At 38.2% G+C, this 13,620-nt stretch overlaps 1 protein-coding gene across 1 annotated transcript in view; it reads right to left on the reverse strand.

Annotated features, from left to right (window-relative positions):
• Window positions 1-4,020: 4,020 nt before the first annotated feature.
• Window positions 4,021-13,620, reverse strand: part of ANKRD44 (ankyrin repeat domain 44) — a 128,046-nt gene continuing 118,446 nt past the window's right edge. Inside the window, exons 22-29 of the mRNA XM_053947044.1 lie at window positions 13,308-13,524; window positions 12,537-12,624; window positions 11,613-11,696; window positions 10,228-10,373; window positions 9,310-9,392; window positions 8,069-8,151; window positions 6,895-6,986; window positions 4,021-4,735 (exon numbers count right to left, since the gene is read on the reverse strand). Of these exons, the coding sequence (XP_053803019.1) occupies window positions 4,470-4,735; window positions 6,895-6,986; window positions 8,069-8,151; window positions 9,310-9,392; window positions 10,228-10,373; window positions 11,613-11,696; window positions 12,537-12,624; window positions 13,308-13,524 (1,059 nt within the window). The 3' untranslated portion in view covers window positions 4,021-4,469. The remainder of the gene's footprint in view (window positions 4,736-6,894; window positions 6,987-8,068; window positions 8,152-9,309; window positions 9,393-10,227; window positions 10,374-11,612; window positions 11,697-12,536; window positions 12,625-13,307; window positions 13,525-13,620) is intronic.

Genomic DNA, 13,620 nt, shown 5'->3' on the forward strand with positions numbered 1-13,620 from the left:
GAAGTACGAAATAGTTGCATTTTCATCTTCACTGCTAAATACTTAAGCCTCCCCGGCTCCCCTAAAAGAAACAAAATTTACTCAGTTTTCCACTGTATTTGTACCATTTTTATTTGTAAAAATAACCATCTGAATGCATTGCAATAGTAGTTTACAGTTAGGGGTCTTTATTACATTAATACAGCATTCAGTAGTTTAAAAAGTTACTAAACTGTGCTTGAGAAGATTCAGGTTGAATTCCAAGTCATTCAATTAATTAATTTTTTTTTTCCTCATTTCATATGTGACATTTACCCAAATCCTTAAACTTCAATTTACAAAAGCAAACAATACCGACAAAACCCCACTGAAACCATCAAACAATGTTTTATATCGTTTATTACAAATGTTATGCAAAATATAACACTGGCACCAGATGCATATCACCATGGTTTGTAAAGATATATTGCACATGCTAAAGCATAAAATATAAGACAAAACCTACAAAACATAAGATATTGGCTTTAATATGTAGATCACTGCATAAGAAATGCATAAAATTACATTTTATACACACACTCAAGATTGTCACTAGTTTAAAACGCCCTTTCCTATAACACTGACCTAAGTTTACTTTTTGTGTAATAAGAAAGCATTTTCAGCACTGTGAAAATTATACATTATTCCTATAGAAATTTAGCATATTCATTTTCATTTCAATGCAGGTAGAACATATGAAAAGAAGAAACACTTTATACATTCAAAGAAGGTCTGAAATGAAAATTTACTGGTAATATATTGCTTTTATAACACTCAAATGAAAAAAAAAAAAAAAGACAAGTTTCACAAAACATTTCCATTATACACAAATATAAAAAGGCACTCTAATATTTCTTACATGACTAAGAATAAAAATCACAATTTTTTTTTAAATCATCCTCAAATACATAACCAAGTTTCTCAACAGTACAATGGATAAACAATTCATTTCATGTGTTTGTTCTAATTCAATAACCTGGCAGTTGTTGACTGCATAAAAGTACCAAACACATTATGGTGCCCTTTTAGTAGCGATGAACAGAAATCCCCTGAGCTATTTCACAGCTATTTCAGGCAGTCCGGAGGTTGTAACTCAGTATTTATGAGAGTGACTTGGGAGCCCATCCTGCTCTGGATTCCACCTGCAGCTGTGGTTAAAATACAGGATGAAACGATCCTGCCAATCCACCTGGGCAGGGAGCTGCCCCTGCCCAAGTGCCCTCTGCTGGGTGCAGACACAGAAGCTGTCCGTGTACTGTAAATGCAGGATCCAGGGTTAAGTGCAACGATGATTACTCTTGTAAGAAGTCCACAGAAAGGCAAGGAGATTATTTACAAGAGTAACATTACTCGCATGCTTATATACCTGCCCTAAACTACACATTGATTTCTACATGTGATAAATTACAGATTAATGTGCTAGCATACAAAAAAAAAGGGATTCTGGTAACTCACATGAGATGTGGGACAGGCCAACACTGAGCACTTCTGAGTGTCTCTCGCTCATGGCAGCTTTCCTCCTAAATCCAGCGCCCTCAAAACACGACCTGTGCAGTGCCCTGGAGGTGTGAGCACAGTGTTCGTGCCTGTGCTTTTTGGAATGCTGCATCCTGGCAGCATTGTAGGGTTTCGTGGGTAAAGGTTGGATTTGGCTCCTGGAAGGACCAGCGTGACTCAGAAATAAATCACCTCTCCTTTTGGGATGCACTAAGAGGCAGCAGCTGTCTCATTACACAGTTACCAGTGTTACGAGGCATCGCAATTAGAAAATGGTTTGGTAACTGTATGGCAGCAGGTAAAAATACTGAAACTTTTAAAATGGCTGCTTCAAATAACATAACTTTTTATAACGAGGGCTGGTTTTCTCTTAATGAAGCACTGTTGTGTAGGATAGCATAATTTTCTGTATTTCAGGGTGAAACTTAAAACTAATCCTGCCAAGGAGCCTGCCTACATTTCTGCTTAAAATAAGATTAAAATGCTGATTCTGCTGTTAGACAGGTGGCAGCTATTTCCCATATGTTTGTTTTCAATGCCATCCTTCTACATTAAAAAAAAACCAAAATTTGGGATTACTATTCATTTCGGAACAGGCAGCATTGAAAATTTTAACAATTGCTCTCTCCTCTTATTTTCAGTGTTTTAAGTAAGGTGGTTATTGCTATTCTGCAACTTTTAAAAGCAAAAATGCTGAGAAAAATCAAAATTTATTTGGTGCTCTTTCTGAGGAGAAAATCAAGGTTTCAGGTTCTCTGTCATTCTACTGTAGAAACTACAGAGTTGAGAGAAAAGAGGGTTTTTTTGTTGTAAACTTTGGAAAATTGCTAACGTTCAAGGAAAAAATGCTCAATTTTACTAAGGCAAAATAAACTTAATATATAATTTTTTTCCTAATTAAAGAACTGAAATCTGCCAATAGATTTTCAACAATCCAGCAGAACAGGGCTAAAAACTGCAACTAAAATTCAAATCCTTACTTTTCCTTTACTCTGCCAAAAGCGAGCACCAAGGAAGCACATCTCACCCTCCCAGCACAGACACAGGCCTGAGACAAGCTGAGTGTGAATGACAGGAACAGGAACACCTGACTCCGTGCTCTGCCACCTTCTCTCCCCTCTCTGTCACAGCTGTGAGGGTTTTCCCACCTGTCTAGCAAGGGGCTGGATCCTTCTTAAGCTCTTAAAAAAAAGGAAGGTGGTTTGCTTTCTGCTTTTTCCCAACACAGACAGTGGACCTTTGCATTCCATACAAGATGGGCACCCTCCCAGTGTGCATCCACCCTTCCTTTTGCTCCTCAGGCCCTCAGTCTTGCCAGATTCACATTTCATTTCAGTATGATGAATGCTAACTAGGAGAACAAGCCATAGTTATTTTTCCTGGGCATTTGTTCCATTTCAAATAAATAGAAACACATTTACATTAAAAGTATATGAACATATTGTTAAGTCTGGGAAAAAACCCACCTGTGGTCAACACATCATCAGTTAAAAATGTCAACTTGAAACCTATGTCATCAAATGTAAAATTCACCCAAGACTACTTTTACCTCAAAAGTTCATATTTTTATAATCTAGAAAAAACTACTTCATTATGTCACTCACATTTGAACAAAAAAATAAAAGTAGCAAAGTCTTCAATTGAATTACTGAAGCATTTTGGTCCTCTTGGTACGGCTGGTTAGTTCATGATAGTTTTTTGTTTGTGTTTTTTGTTTTTGTTTACAAAGTCTCATTCTTCCTTTTGTACATCTGTTGCAGAGGAGAGTCGGGGTCCATTTGACCTAGAAACTTTGGCAGAAGGAGTAAACATATTCACAAAGTTGACACTGCTTTAAAAGCTGGTGACAAAAGGTTTTTTAGCATCTATCTCTGGTCCCCTACACGGTACACTGCTATGTTTCGGTGTTTGGTATTTCAACTTTTGGTGTAATGCTTTCATTGCTTTACCTTTGCTCTGTTAATCCAAACGACTGGCAAAAGTATTTTAAAATTCAATACTGTTTACAGTAAAAATAAATTATTTAACCATAGAAAAGGAAAAAAAGCGCCATTTAAGTTGGCAAATCATTATAAACTTTTACGTACACCTTTGTCTACACCTGATTTCTCTCCCTCTTCCCTTTTTTTTCTGGTACTGGATTAATGATTAATGGCTCAGGTGACAGAAATTTCTAATGACCCTAATTCTGTAGTGCAAATAAACATTTGTGCTGAATTGAAAAAAAAGTAAGGGCCAAGTGGTTAGCATTTTACAGAAGTTATGTTCATGGGAAAATATGGTGAGATGAGCAGAATTTGACCTTAAGAGTTAACAACTACATTTTTCTAATCGTGTACTGCAACTAAGAACTGTAAAAAGTGCCTTCTGTACGTTTAAGTGCTTAAAACAGGCAGAATGTAAAAGGTTTCATTTCCTGTAGAAAAGTAATACAGGCAGTTTTAAGATTACAACTTTACCTTTGGTTCATGTAAAAAAATTATCTAATTAACAGAGCCCCTGGAAGCAGGAAACAGACAAACATAGGAATGGGGTGATGCTTGAATCTGTGAAGGCTATGCTGGAAATAGGATTGTGCACTAAAGGTGCAGTTAAAACATGAAAGAACTCTTTACAAACAGTTCCCTGTTTATTTGTGCTGTCAAAAAGAAAAAAGGCATTTTCTCTTTTTCTACTTAAAATAAGAGGTAGAGACTTTCCACAGGGGCACTTTGGGCCTAGAGAAAACATCAGGAAACTGAAAAGCTGCAGAACGCTAATAGAAATATTTTCCAGGAAGTCCCTCTAATTTTGTTATTTAAAGGCTTGATTCTCATCAACACTACAAATCTTTCAATACCGACTTGTCAAGAATTATAGTTAAGGATATAACTGTGGGATTTAAGCTGTTTAAAAGGACAAAAATTAAAGCTGAAACGAAATAATAACGAAAAAAGTTTTCAAATACCAATAAGTCAAAATGTTTCAGAATCTGAATCATTTTCATTGTACCCATCCTCTGTTCCTATGTTATTACTCAGGGGCTTATCATAGGAGTTAATGCTACCCATAGCGGAGCCATCGCAGACGTGCGTCCTGCCCAAATTGTCTTTTTTAAAACAAGCGAAGTTGAAAGCCGTCACTGAACTGGAGGGAGAAAAAGGCATCATGGTAGCCAAAATGAGTGCCAGGCAGTCAGCCACGTCTTTGTTAGGAGCACAAGCCAGGGCTGGCGTATGACCTGGGCACAAACGCAGACAAGGCAATGGTTAGTACTGAGGGCACCTGGGGCACCCAGCATTCCTCAGGTACATCTCTAGGGACACCGTGGGGACATGGATGGGGTTACACATGCCAGGCGTGTTACTCACTCACACGGGACATGCCGGGAGAGACACTGGGGGCACTGCAGTCACCGGGACCACAACAAACACTGCTTGTGTGAAACCAGGCAGCAAACACTGCGCCAGTTCAATCAAAGCACTTGCTAAACACAGTTCTACAGCACAGACAGCATGGCCAATACAGAACACAGGGACTACAGGGACAGAAACTGGCATCGGTTTCTGTGTGTATGAACGAGTCTCATTCTGAGAACAACTTTCATTAAACATGAAACATATTAGTTTAAAAAGTTTTGATTTAATAAGCAAACAATTTTAAAGACTGATCAGTTGAGTATCTACTCAACTGGGCAAGTAGTTTATTTAGGAATTAAATTGTAAAATAATTAGACCAGTGCAGGGGGTACATGGATAGCAAGTGTGACTGGATGTTTAGTTACCCAACTAAACATGGATGTTTAGTTACCCAAATGTACATTGTGTTAGAAGAATATTAGCTGTATTCGGCAAGCATGGCATACATTTCAAATACAGAGCTAATATGACTCCAGTGTCAGTCAAACAAAGGACTGGGGCGCTATTAGAAGCTTGTCTTCACTGCAGTTTCACTTGGGTCCTGTCCAAGCACTGCCCTAAAGCAGCTCTTCATGTACATGAGCCCTGGAAGCCAGTGTGCTCATTACACTTACTGTCTGTACATTTTACATGCTGCTGTGCAGAACGCCAGCCCTTTCCAACAAATCCTCCTTTTATGCTAAGAGCTGAAAAATTCTTTTGCAGATGGTTAAATCTTCAGCACTGCAGCAATTGTAATGCGAGGCAGTGGCCACTTCTGGTACCTACTGCCTCGAGGAAGCCAAGATCTGCAGCACAGATGAACTTAGTAGGCAAAAAGTGAATACAGTTTTGTTGCAAAATACCCATATTTAAGCACTGATTGCAGTCAGTGCATTTCCTCTTCCATGTTAGTTCCGTGTGTTCCAAGTGTTAATATTCTTTAGATCTGTAAGTATGCTAGGATTCTACTTGAACATCTCCCTTTTAAAATGTGCATGCTGTTCCTAGAAAAACTAAATGTGTATAAAACTTACACTTAATTTTCCTTTGTTACATACAAATTAGCTGGACCTGTATGTACTATTTTAAGGATCAATTCTGTAGTTAAAAGATAGTCTGGTTCATTTTTCTGTCCTCTATCTCTAAAGTGAGGGTAGGGTCAGATGACTTCTGTGGAACTCATTCATGCAAGTATAGCTAAGTAGCATTTGGCTTATAGTAAATACCACTCAGTTCTTTTCATCCACAGATCTCAAATGTCTTGCAGTGATGGGTGAGTAGTTACTTTATTTACTGTTACTTTACAGATATGGAAAGATGGAGGTACCAAATTGTTACATTAATGCCATGAAGTTAGTATTGTAAGAAAGACCAACTTATTTCAGGAAGATATTTTTTAAAACTATAATTGTAGAATCACATCCCTCTCTGGTTCCTTATTATTTTTAGGGAAGGACTTCATTGAAGCCTGAAATAAAATTATTTAATTCAGTAACCAATTATGTATTTTTATGAGACAACTAATTTAATTGCATCTTGGTCAGATAATTGGCAAGCAGAAGGTTTGATCTCAGAATGAGCTGGGACACACTCAAACATATGTTGATGGTTTTCTTCCTACCCATTAAAACATGCGCTGATTGAATGCAAATTCCTTAATTCTTCTGCAAGGCGTCAGAATTATCCGGTGCCACTTGCATGTTTAGGAAATTCAAGTTACCACTGCACTCAGGCATTAAAAAAGACTAGCTGTTGACAGTACATGCAAAATGAACAGTAAAAGGGACCACTGTGATGTTTAAAGTAGATTGTTATACTAAAGAAAGTGTATCTTTTAATCTTTTTTTTTAATAGGTACTCACACAACTCATTGTCTGTTCTTGGAAGGATAAAAGCATCAGTGAAGTCTATCATCACCTTTTAAGTCTATTGCTTCGGTCTGTTGTAAAATTACCGGTTGGGTCCTACTGAAGACTGTCAAAGTGTATCATTTACTTACCATTTTCATCTACTGCCAAGACACAGGCCCCTTTAGCCAGCAACTCTTCAACCACCATCTTTAGGCCATTTCGTGCAGCAATATGAAGCGGTCTACAAAAACATAACAACTAAATTCAACTTCGGTTTACAACAGATTTTATAAACAGAGTTAGACAATGCTTAAAGCATACCCAGCATCTGAAAGAGAATGGTTTCCTTCCTTGGATCATTAGAATTTTATCGTAGACACTAGATTTTATTGCAGCCTTTGAAATAATTGTCATGTTCCACATCTATAAAACAAGAATTTTTTTTGTGCAAGCACATAAAGATTGCTTAATACTTTCCAGCTTAAAGACTTTCTTTAAAAGGTTCTCATTTTTGCACTGTTTGCAGCACACAATTGATGTTTAAAAGGAAAACGAATCCAAGACTGAAGAGATGCCTGTGTTCTGTCCTTAATTCTGGCTGCTACAGGCCGCTCAATATCATTGTATTGCCTTTTATCCTTGAATACTCAATTGCTAATCTCTGTTACTGCAGAGCAGCTGGAAATTAAAAATAGACATTGGTTTGCTCTTTTCCTGGCCCAACACCCAATGCTCCAGTTTGGAGACAGCTAGCAGGACAGGAAAAACATTTTCATGTTGGAAGAGGGTGGAAAAAGGGCTAAGACGGAATAAATTCTTCTGCAAGCTCTAGGTGATCTGCCACCTGAACTCATGGTTGAATCTCCTATGGTGGGATTCCCCCATGCCAACTAACACTTGCAGCTGATAACATATACTATGGACAGAAGTTCCACATAAAACATCACCTAAAAAACCTTCTGAGAACTAAACCTTAAGTCTAAGTCCAAATAAATTATTTAAACCTAGGGTGAAGCTCAAAAAGCTATAAAATGCTAGATGTGTACTTACACATCCACATGATTAATAGACATTTTGACATAGTCTTCAAATAAATTACCTCATATAATTTTTCCACCAGATCATGCATAGACATGGCACCAACAGAATCAAAATTAAAAGTGAGAATGCAATACAATTTGGGTCTTGTTCAAGGGAAAGCATTCCAAAAAAACAGAAATTAACTTTACTGTTCTATAAAGTAATCTGAGACATGAATTTGAAATGGTAAACTGGAATATTCTGGTAAATCAACTGAACTTGAGAGGATCAGGCTATACTTACGTCTGCAATGCATTATTTTTTGCATTAATAAGGCTCTGTTCTTGGATCTTGTCAAGTATTAACAAGGCACATTTTTCATGACCCTGTAGTCAGGAAAAAAAACAAAAGTGTTAATTTGCTGAGGAGTTTGAAATTGAGGCAAAAGAAATGTTACATAATAAAAGAGAAATTTAATAACTCAACTTGAAATACAAAAGACGCTGCTCAGTAAGCCTGCGTAGAAGGTGAACTAAGCGAGTCTTAAAATACAATTTGTGAACCATCATTGCTGGGATGTTTTAGCACATTTAGAAATGTAGACATTCACCTGTCTTTCAACCCTGCATTAATTAAATATGAATTCACTTCCTCAGCTTTCAGAGAATGCTGTGTTTTCTCTTGAGTGAACGTTCAGTGGAGGATTTATCAGAACTACACAGTGACAGAGAATGCTTTCATCTCAGAAACGAATACCACACTTTGTGGGTCTTTAAATGCCTTTCTGTATTATTAATAAGCTGCTAGAAAACCTTTTCAGTGTCAGAGAGCTCTTAACAGTGGAGCTTTGGGAATAATACAGATCTGGGCCTTATTTCTGATCCTGTTTCTGCACCGCAAGTTGCAGATGGCTGAGCCTACAGTCCTGGCAGGGGAACAGCTGCCTGAAGGACTTTGAGAATTCGGCAAGGCTCATATTTCTGCAGAAACTGGAGTAATATGATCACACTGGAATCCAATCTGTGGATAGGAGCAAAAGAAAAGGCCCAGGAAAGGGAATCCTCTGTGCATTTTTTCTTGCAGAAATAACAGTAGAAATTAGAATTAAGAGGAAGAAGGCTTAGGAAGAGACACCATCACCCATCTAATCAATACCTCTGGTTTCACTCCTGCTTTGTTAAGTGAAAATTTTGGTCTCCTTTCACAGGAATTGGAGATAAATAAAAAATAATTTTATTTTTCTTTGTTATTGAACCTGTTAAGCTGTTTTACAGTGAGATTATCTGGTAAAACCTTAAAGGGTTTCCTTTACTTCTCTTAATGTCACTTACTTATGTTTCAGCTGTTATAAAAGCCATCCCTATTTCTCAGTGTACAATACTTTAAAACAGACAAGAGAAAAAGCTTGGAACAACTTTCCCTTCCTCACCTCCTCAACTGTGACCACCACATTTCCACTGCAGACAAAAACTTGGGAGCATAAACACACACATACATTTATATGGACTGATGAGAATAAAAGCACAGAGAGGTCTTCGACTTACTTTACTGCTAGCCAAGTGCAAAGATGTATTCAACTCCTTGTCTTTTAATGTCAGGTCAGCCTTGGCAATGTTCACCAAAAAGTCTGAGGTATAGAGCAGAAATCAATGAACAAACCCAATGGGCAGATGAACATGTCAAAAGAGAGGAAAAAATTACTATTTCAATATACATGTGCATAGAGGCTAATCAATTAAGTCTTTATATGATGTAAGCCTTATAATAATGAAATTAGTGAATGAAAACAGACTAATCTTGTGCAGTTAATCAACAAGCAAATGCAGAGCTAACAGCTTGTTTGTGGTGCCCCAAACTGTTAAACATATATTGATCTTAATTTATTGATGAACTTCCCTATTTGCAGATCAGCAATTTTTCCCTGAATCACCTCTGCCTCAGAATGGCTGTAAGTCCTGCTTTGAGAGGACTAAGGGGATATAAAGAACTTGGGGTGCAGTCTGTGCTGTTGAAGCTAGAGAAAGGGAATTCTGCAAAGCCCATAAGGTCCCCAGTCTGTGTGCCTGTAGCACATAGTCTAGCCTGGAAAAAGCAGCTGCTGAGAGCTGCTTTTTCAAGAATGAGGCTTCCTATAAAACAGGGCAGGAAAAGCTTACATAATCTTTTTCACATATGCAGCTTTACTGCTCCTCAAAATCAAGGAAGTAAACAGGAGAACAGAATTACTACTGCTCTCGTGCTCCTTACAGTGTGCTCTTGGGAGGAAGAAAGACTCAAATTTGTTATTGCAAATGTTCACCAAGACTGCAGAGAAGTACTATTTTCTAATGGATGAAAAGCTATCTTCCTGCAGAAGGATATTATCCACAATCCGTTTTCCTTGCTCAGTCTTCCCAGGATGCCAGGATTACCCTGTGGGGCAGAAGTGCAGGAGCAGAGGGCAGGGGCAGGGCTGCACTCACCGACGGCGCCCACGTGCCCGCTGTGCGCTGCCATCATGAGCGGCGTCCTGCCCGCGCGGTCGGCCGCGTTCACCTGCGCGCTGTGGCTCAGCAGCAGCTGCAGGCACTCCACGTGGTCCGCGAAGGCTGCGGCGTGCAGGGGCGTCCTGGGGGAGCAACACCCACACAGCTCTGCTAAAGAGGGGCAAGATCCCCACCTCCCCAGAAACCTCCAAGTGCAAGAGATTTTAGGGCTTTTTCCTATCAAATTCAAGTTATCACCATAAGAAGGGTGTAGTAGCAGCAGCTGAAGTAAGTTAAATAATATTTCCAGCCTCCAAAGGTGGATATGATAGTATGGAGATACGACACTGTGAAGAATCTTGTATTGCTGCCTATTTATTTTAACAGAGCATATTGTGTAACATGAAAAGCAGCACGATACCTTGTCCTTATTAACCTGATTTTACCTTTTTTTTTTTAGCAGGCCTCAGTTGGGAAGAACTATGAGAAAAGAACTGATCCATTATTTAATAAAAATAAAATATTTTGAATTGTAGTTAGGGGTACTGCAGCAACAAGCCACAAGTAACTGCAGTACTATAAAAGGCAGAAGGAATTCAATCCACTTTGAAGGTTATCAGTTTCTACAAGACATAGACATTGGAATTCATTCACTGTGGCTCTTTGGCATTTTGGGTCGGAAGGGTGACTACTAGAGATGAAAGATAGCTGGTACACAGCCCAGCTCACTGCTGCTTGTTTTGCTTATCAGCAAAGGTGAGGTGCTCTTACCCTCACAGAATAATGTAATCACTGTTACTGAGGGTATTAAATTTATTTTAATCAAAGAAAACAATAAGTGTTCAGTTTTTAGAATTTCAGCGTTTTTAATTAAATATATACATATATGGTGAGGAGATTCTCAATGTGACAAACGAAGGATTGGGCTGAATGACCATCTCTTGCTGTATTAGTTTTCTTTTGCTGCATAGATATTCTCAGTTGTGTGCCCTGAGAATACCAACATAATATGGAAACTATTAATGAAATACTTTTCTGTATGTACATAGTATCCTTCCATTTAGCAATGATAAATGTGTTTAAACATTTAACAAAGAAAACAGGTCCAGGGAAACAGTCTATAGCCATAGCTGTTCTAAAGAAACAAAATACAATTACTTTTATATTTTTTTCATATGCACTCTGACATTGAATACTTCATATTCTTGCTTCAAGTGAGGCACCTTTTACCAGTGCTGCGGTGTAAACTGCTGTCTGAAAGAGTCAGCATGACAAGTCTTAGCTCAGCCATAACAGATAAGGATTAGTGCCAGAGGTTCAGAAAGAACTATGAAGAATACCAAATGGAGTCATGAGATGCAGTTTGTTCAAGGAACTATTACCTTCCTTTGTCATCTTCACAATTGACAATGCTGGCATCTATGGCTCCGATGAGTAGTGATGCACAGTTTTCATGATCATTGATTCTGCCAAAGAAAATACATTTTTAAAAGGCATGTCTACATATTTTTCCACTTTCCAATACTTGACTTCCCATTAATATTTCTTAGTGGTTATTTCCATGTTACCCTAATATGCCTTTGTCTTAATGCTTTTTGTCACACTTCTGCATATCCATCATCTCTCCATTTAACCAAACTGCATCTGCTATGATGAATTTCAGTCTCTAAAGCAAAGCTGATCCTTAATTCATTATGCACAAAGGTAATTTCAAAGTCCAGAACAAAGCTAAGATTAAAACCTTAATATCTTAAAATCCTTAGTCTGTATGTCAAACACACATGGGCCTGGGAAGAACTCAGTCATAGACACTTACATGAAAAGAGATTTATATGTTTAAGGTACTGAAACCCACATCTCTTCCAACTCACACATTTAGTACTTTGATTTGATTGTTGTGTTCAATTATGACTTTTTCTGGGGTTTGCTAATTTGTCTCATTTCTTTATGAAAATGAACAGTATTTAGTAACAGTAATGGACACATAGTATAGCTAACACACTTCCACATTGGATTAAAAGCTATTTTAATTTTAAATTTGCACACATGTTTAAATTGCACACATTCTAATAGGCTTGAGAATTGCATACTCATTTAAAATAATATGAATACTGAAATTAGTTTCAAAGCTATTACTAGAAATTCTGATTTAAAGTAATATGTTTCAGCCACAAAGAATTTTATTTCAAGTGATCAGCTTTAAAATCATTGCTCATGCAAATAATTCCCAAAAAAGCTTGCTTTATTCTCATTCTGCAGACATATCCTAAAGCAACATGCAGTTGTTACTGGAGATTTCTACTTACACAGCACAGTGCAATGGAGAGAAGCTATTACCATCAAACTTGTGGAAAAGTTTTTGTTCCAATAGTACCTCTATGCAGTTTTCATGACCTGTGAGAGAGCAGATATTTCACCGTGTTGCACAAAGCAGGTAGTTCACTTAATTCATACTTGGCTTATACAGGTTGGAATCTAACACTTTGGAGTTCAAAATTGGACATGATGTGTATACAAGCGCTTATGTGATAAATCAGAGGATTTTTAAAATTTTATGGCAGCAGCAAGAGAGATCTGGGCTAATATTAGCATTTATTGAGAAAAAAAGGAAAGAAAATAAGTTTTTTTTTAATGTGATGTCATGTATGTTGCATTACATCCAAAGTTTAAATGTCAATACTGAGAAGCTTTGTCCTTATATTAAGCAACGAGTTCAGATTATCCAGTTTGGAATAATCAGTTCAGTTCAGAATATCCACCTATTCACATGGTCTCTTGCACCAAGAGCTCAAAGGAGCATTCCTGGTCACACAGAAATCAATTTCAGCATGGACATGAATAAAACCAGAATTTCATCCTGGCTTCTTGTGACTTGGAGCAAATGAGCTGGAAAGTCCCTGGGAGGTACCGCTGGAATTTCCCTGGCCTCTGAAGGATGACTGAAGGATGTACATAGAGAACACTAACTACAGACAGCACACAGGGATAATGTGCCTCTTCATTTCAAGCTCCTCCACCACGTTTCCCCACTGCTGAAGCCACCCTTGACCTGGGCAGTAGCCCCGGGAGAGCCTTACCATTGTAAGAAGCCCAGTGCAGGGGCGTGTAGCCCTGGTTGTCCTTCAGGCTGCAGTCCTCCTCGGAAAGTGCCACCTGCAGTAACTCGCTCAGCCACGTGGCGTGACCCCGAGCTGCTGCAAAGTGCAGAGGTGTCCTGCCTCTGGCATCTTTACACAAAATAGAGACTTCTTTCTCTAACAGCATCTGAACACATTCTTCATGCCCAGTCATGATCTGATAACAAAGAAATGAGTAAAGAGGTTGATGTAACACAGATTCTTGCCCTGGAAATGTGGAATGTGATTGATGCCTGTGAACATGAAATGGTGT

The sequence above is a fragment of the Vidua chalybeata genome, chromosome 7 (assembly GCF_026979565.1).
Source record: "Vidua chalybeata isolate OUT-0048 chromosome 7, bVidCha1 merged haplotype, whole genome shotgun sequence".
Lineage (NCBI taxonomy): Eukaryota > Metazoa > Chordata > Aves > Passeriformes > Viduidae > Vidua > Vidua chalybeata.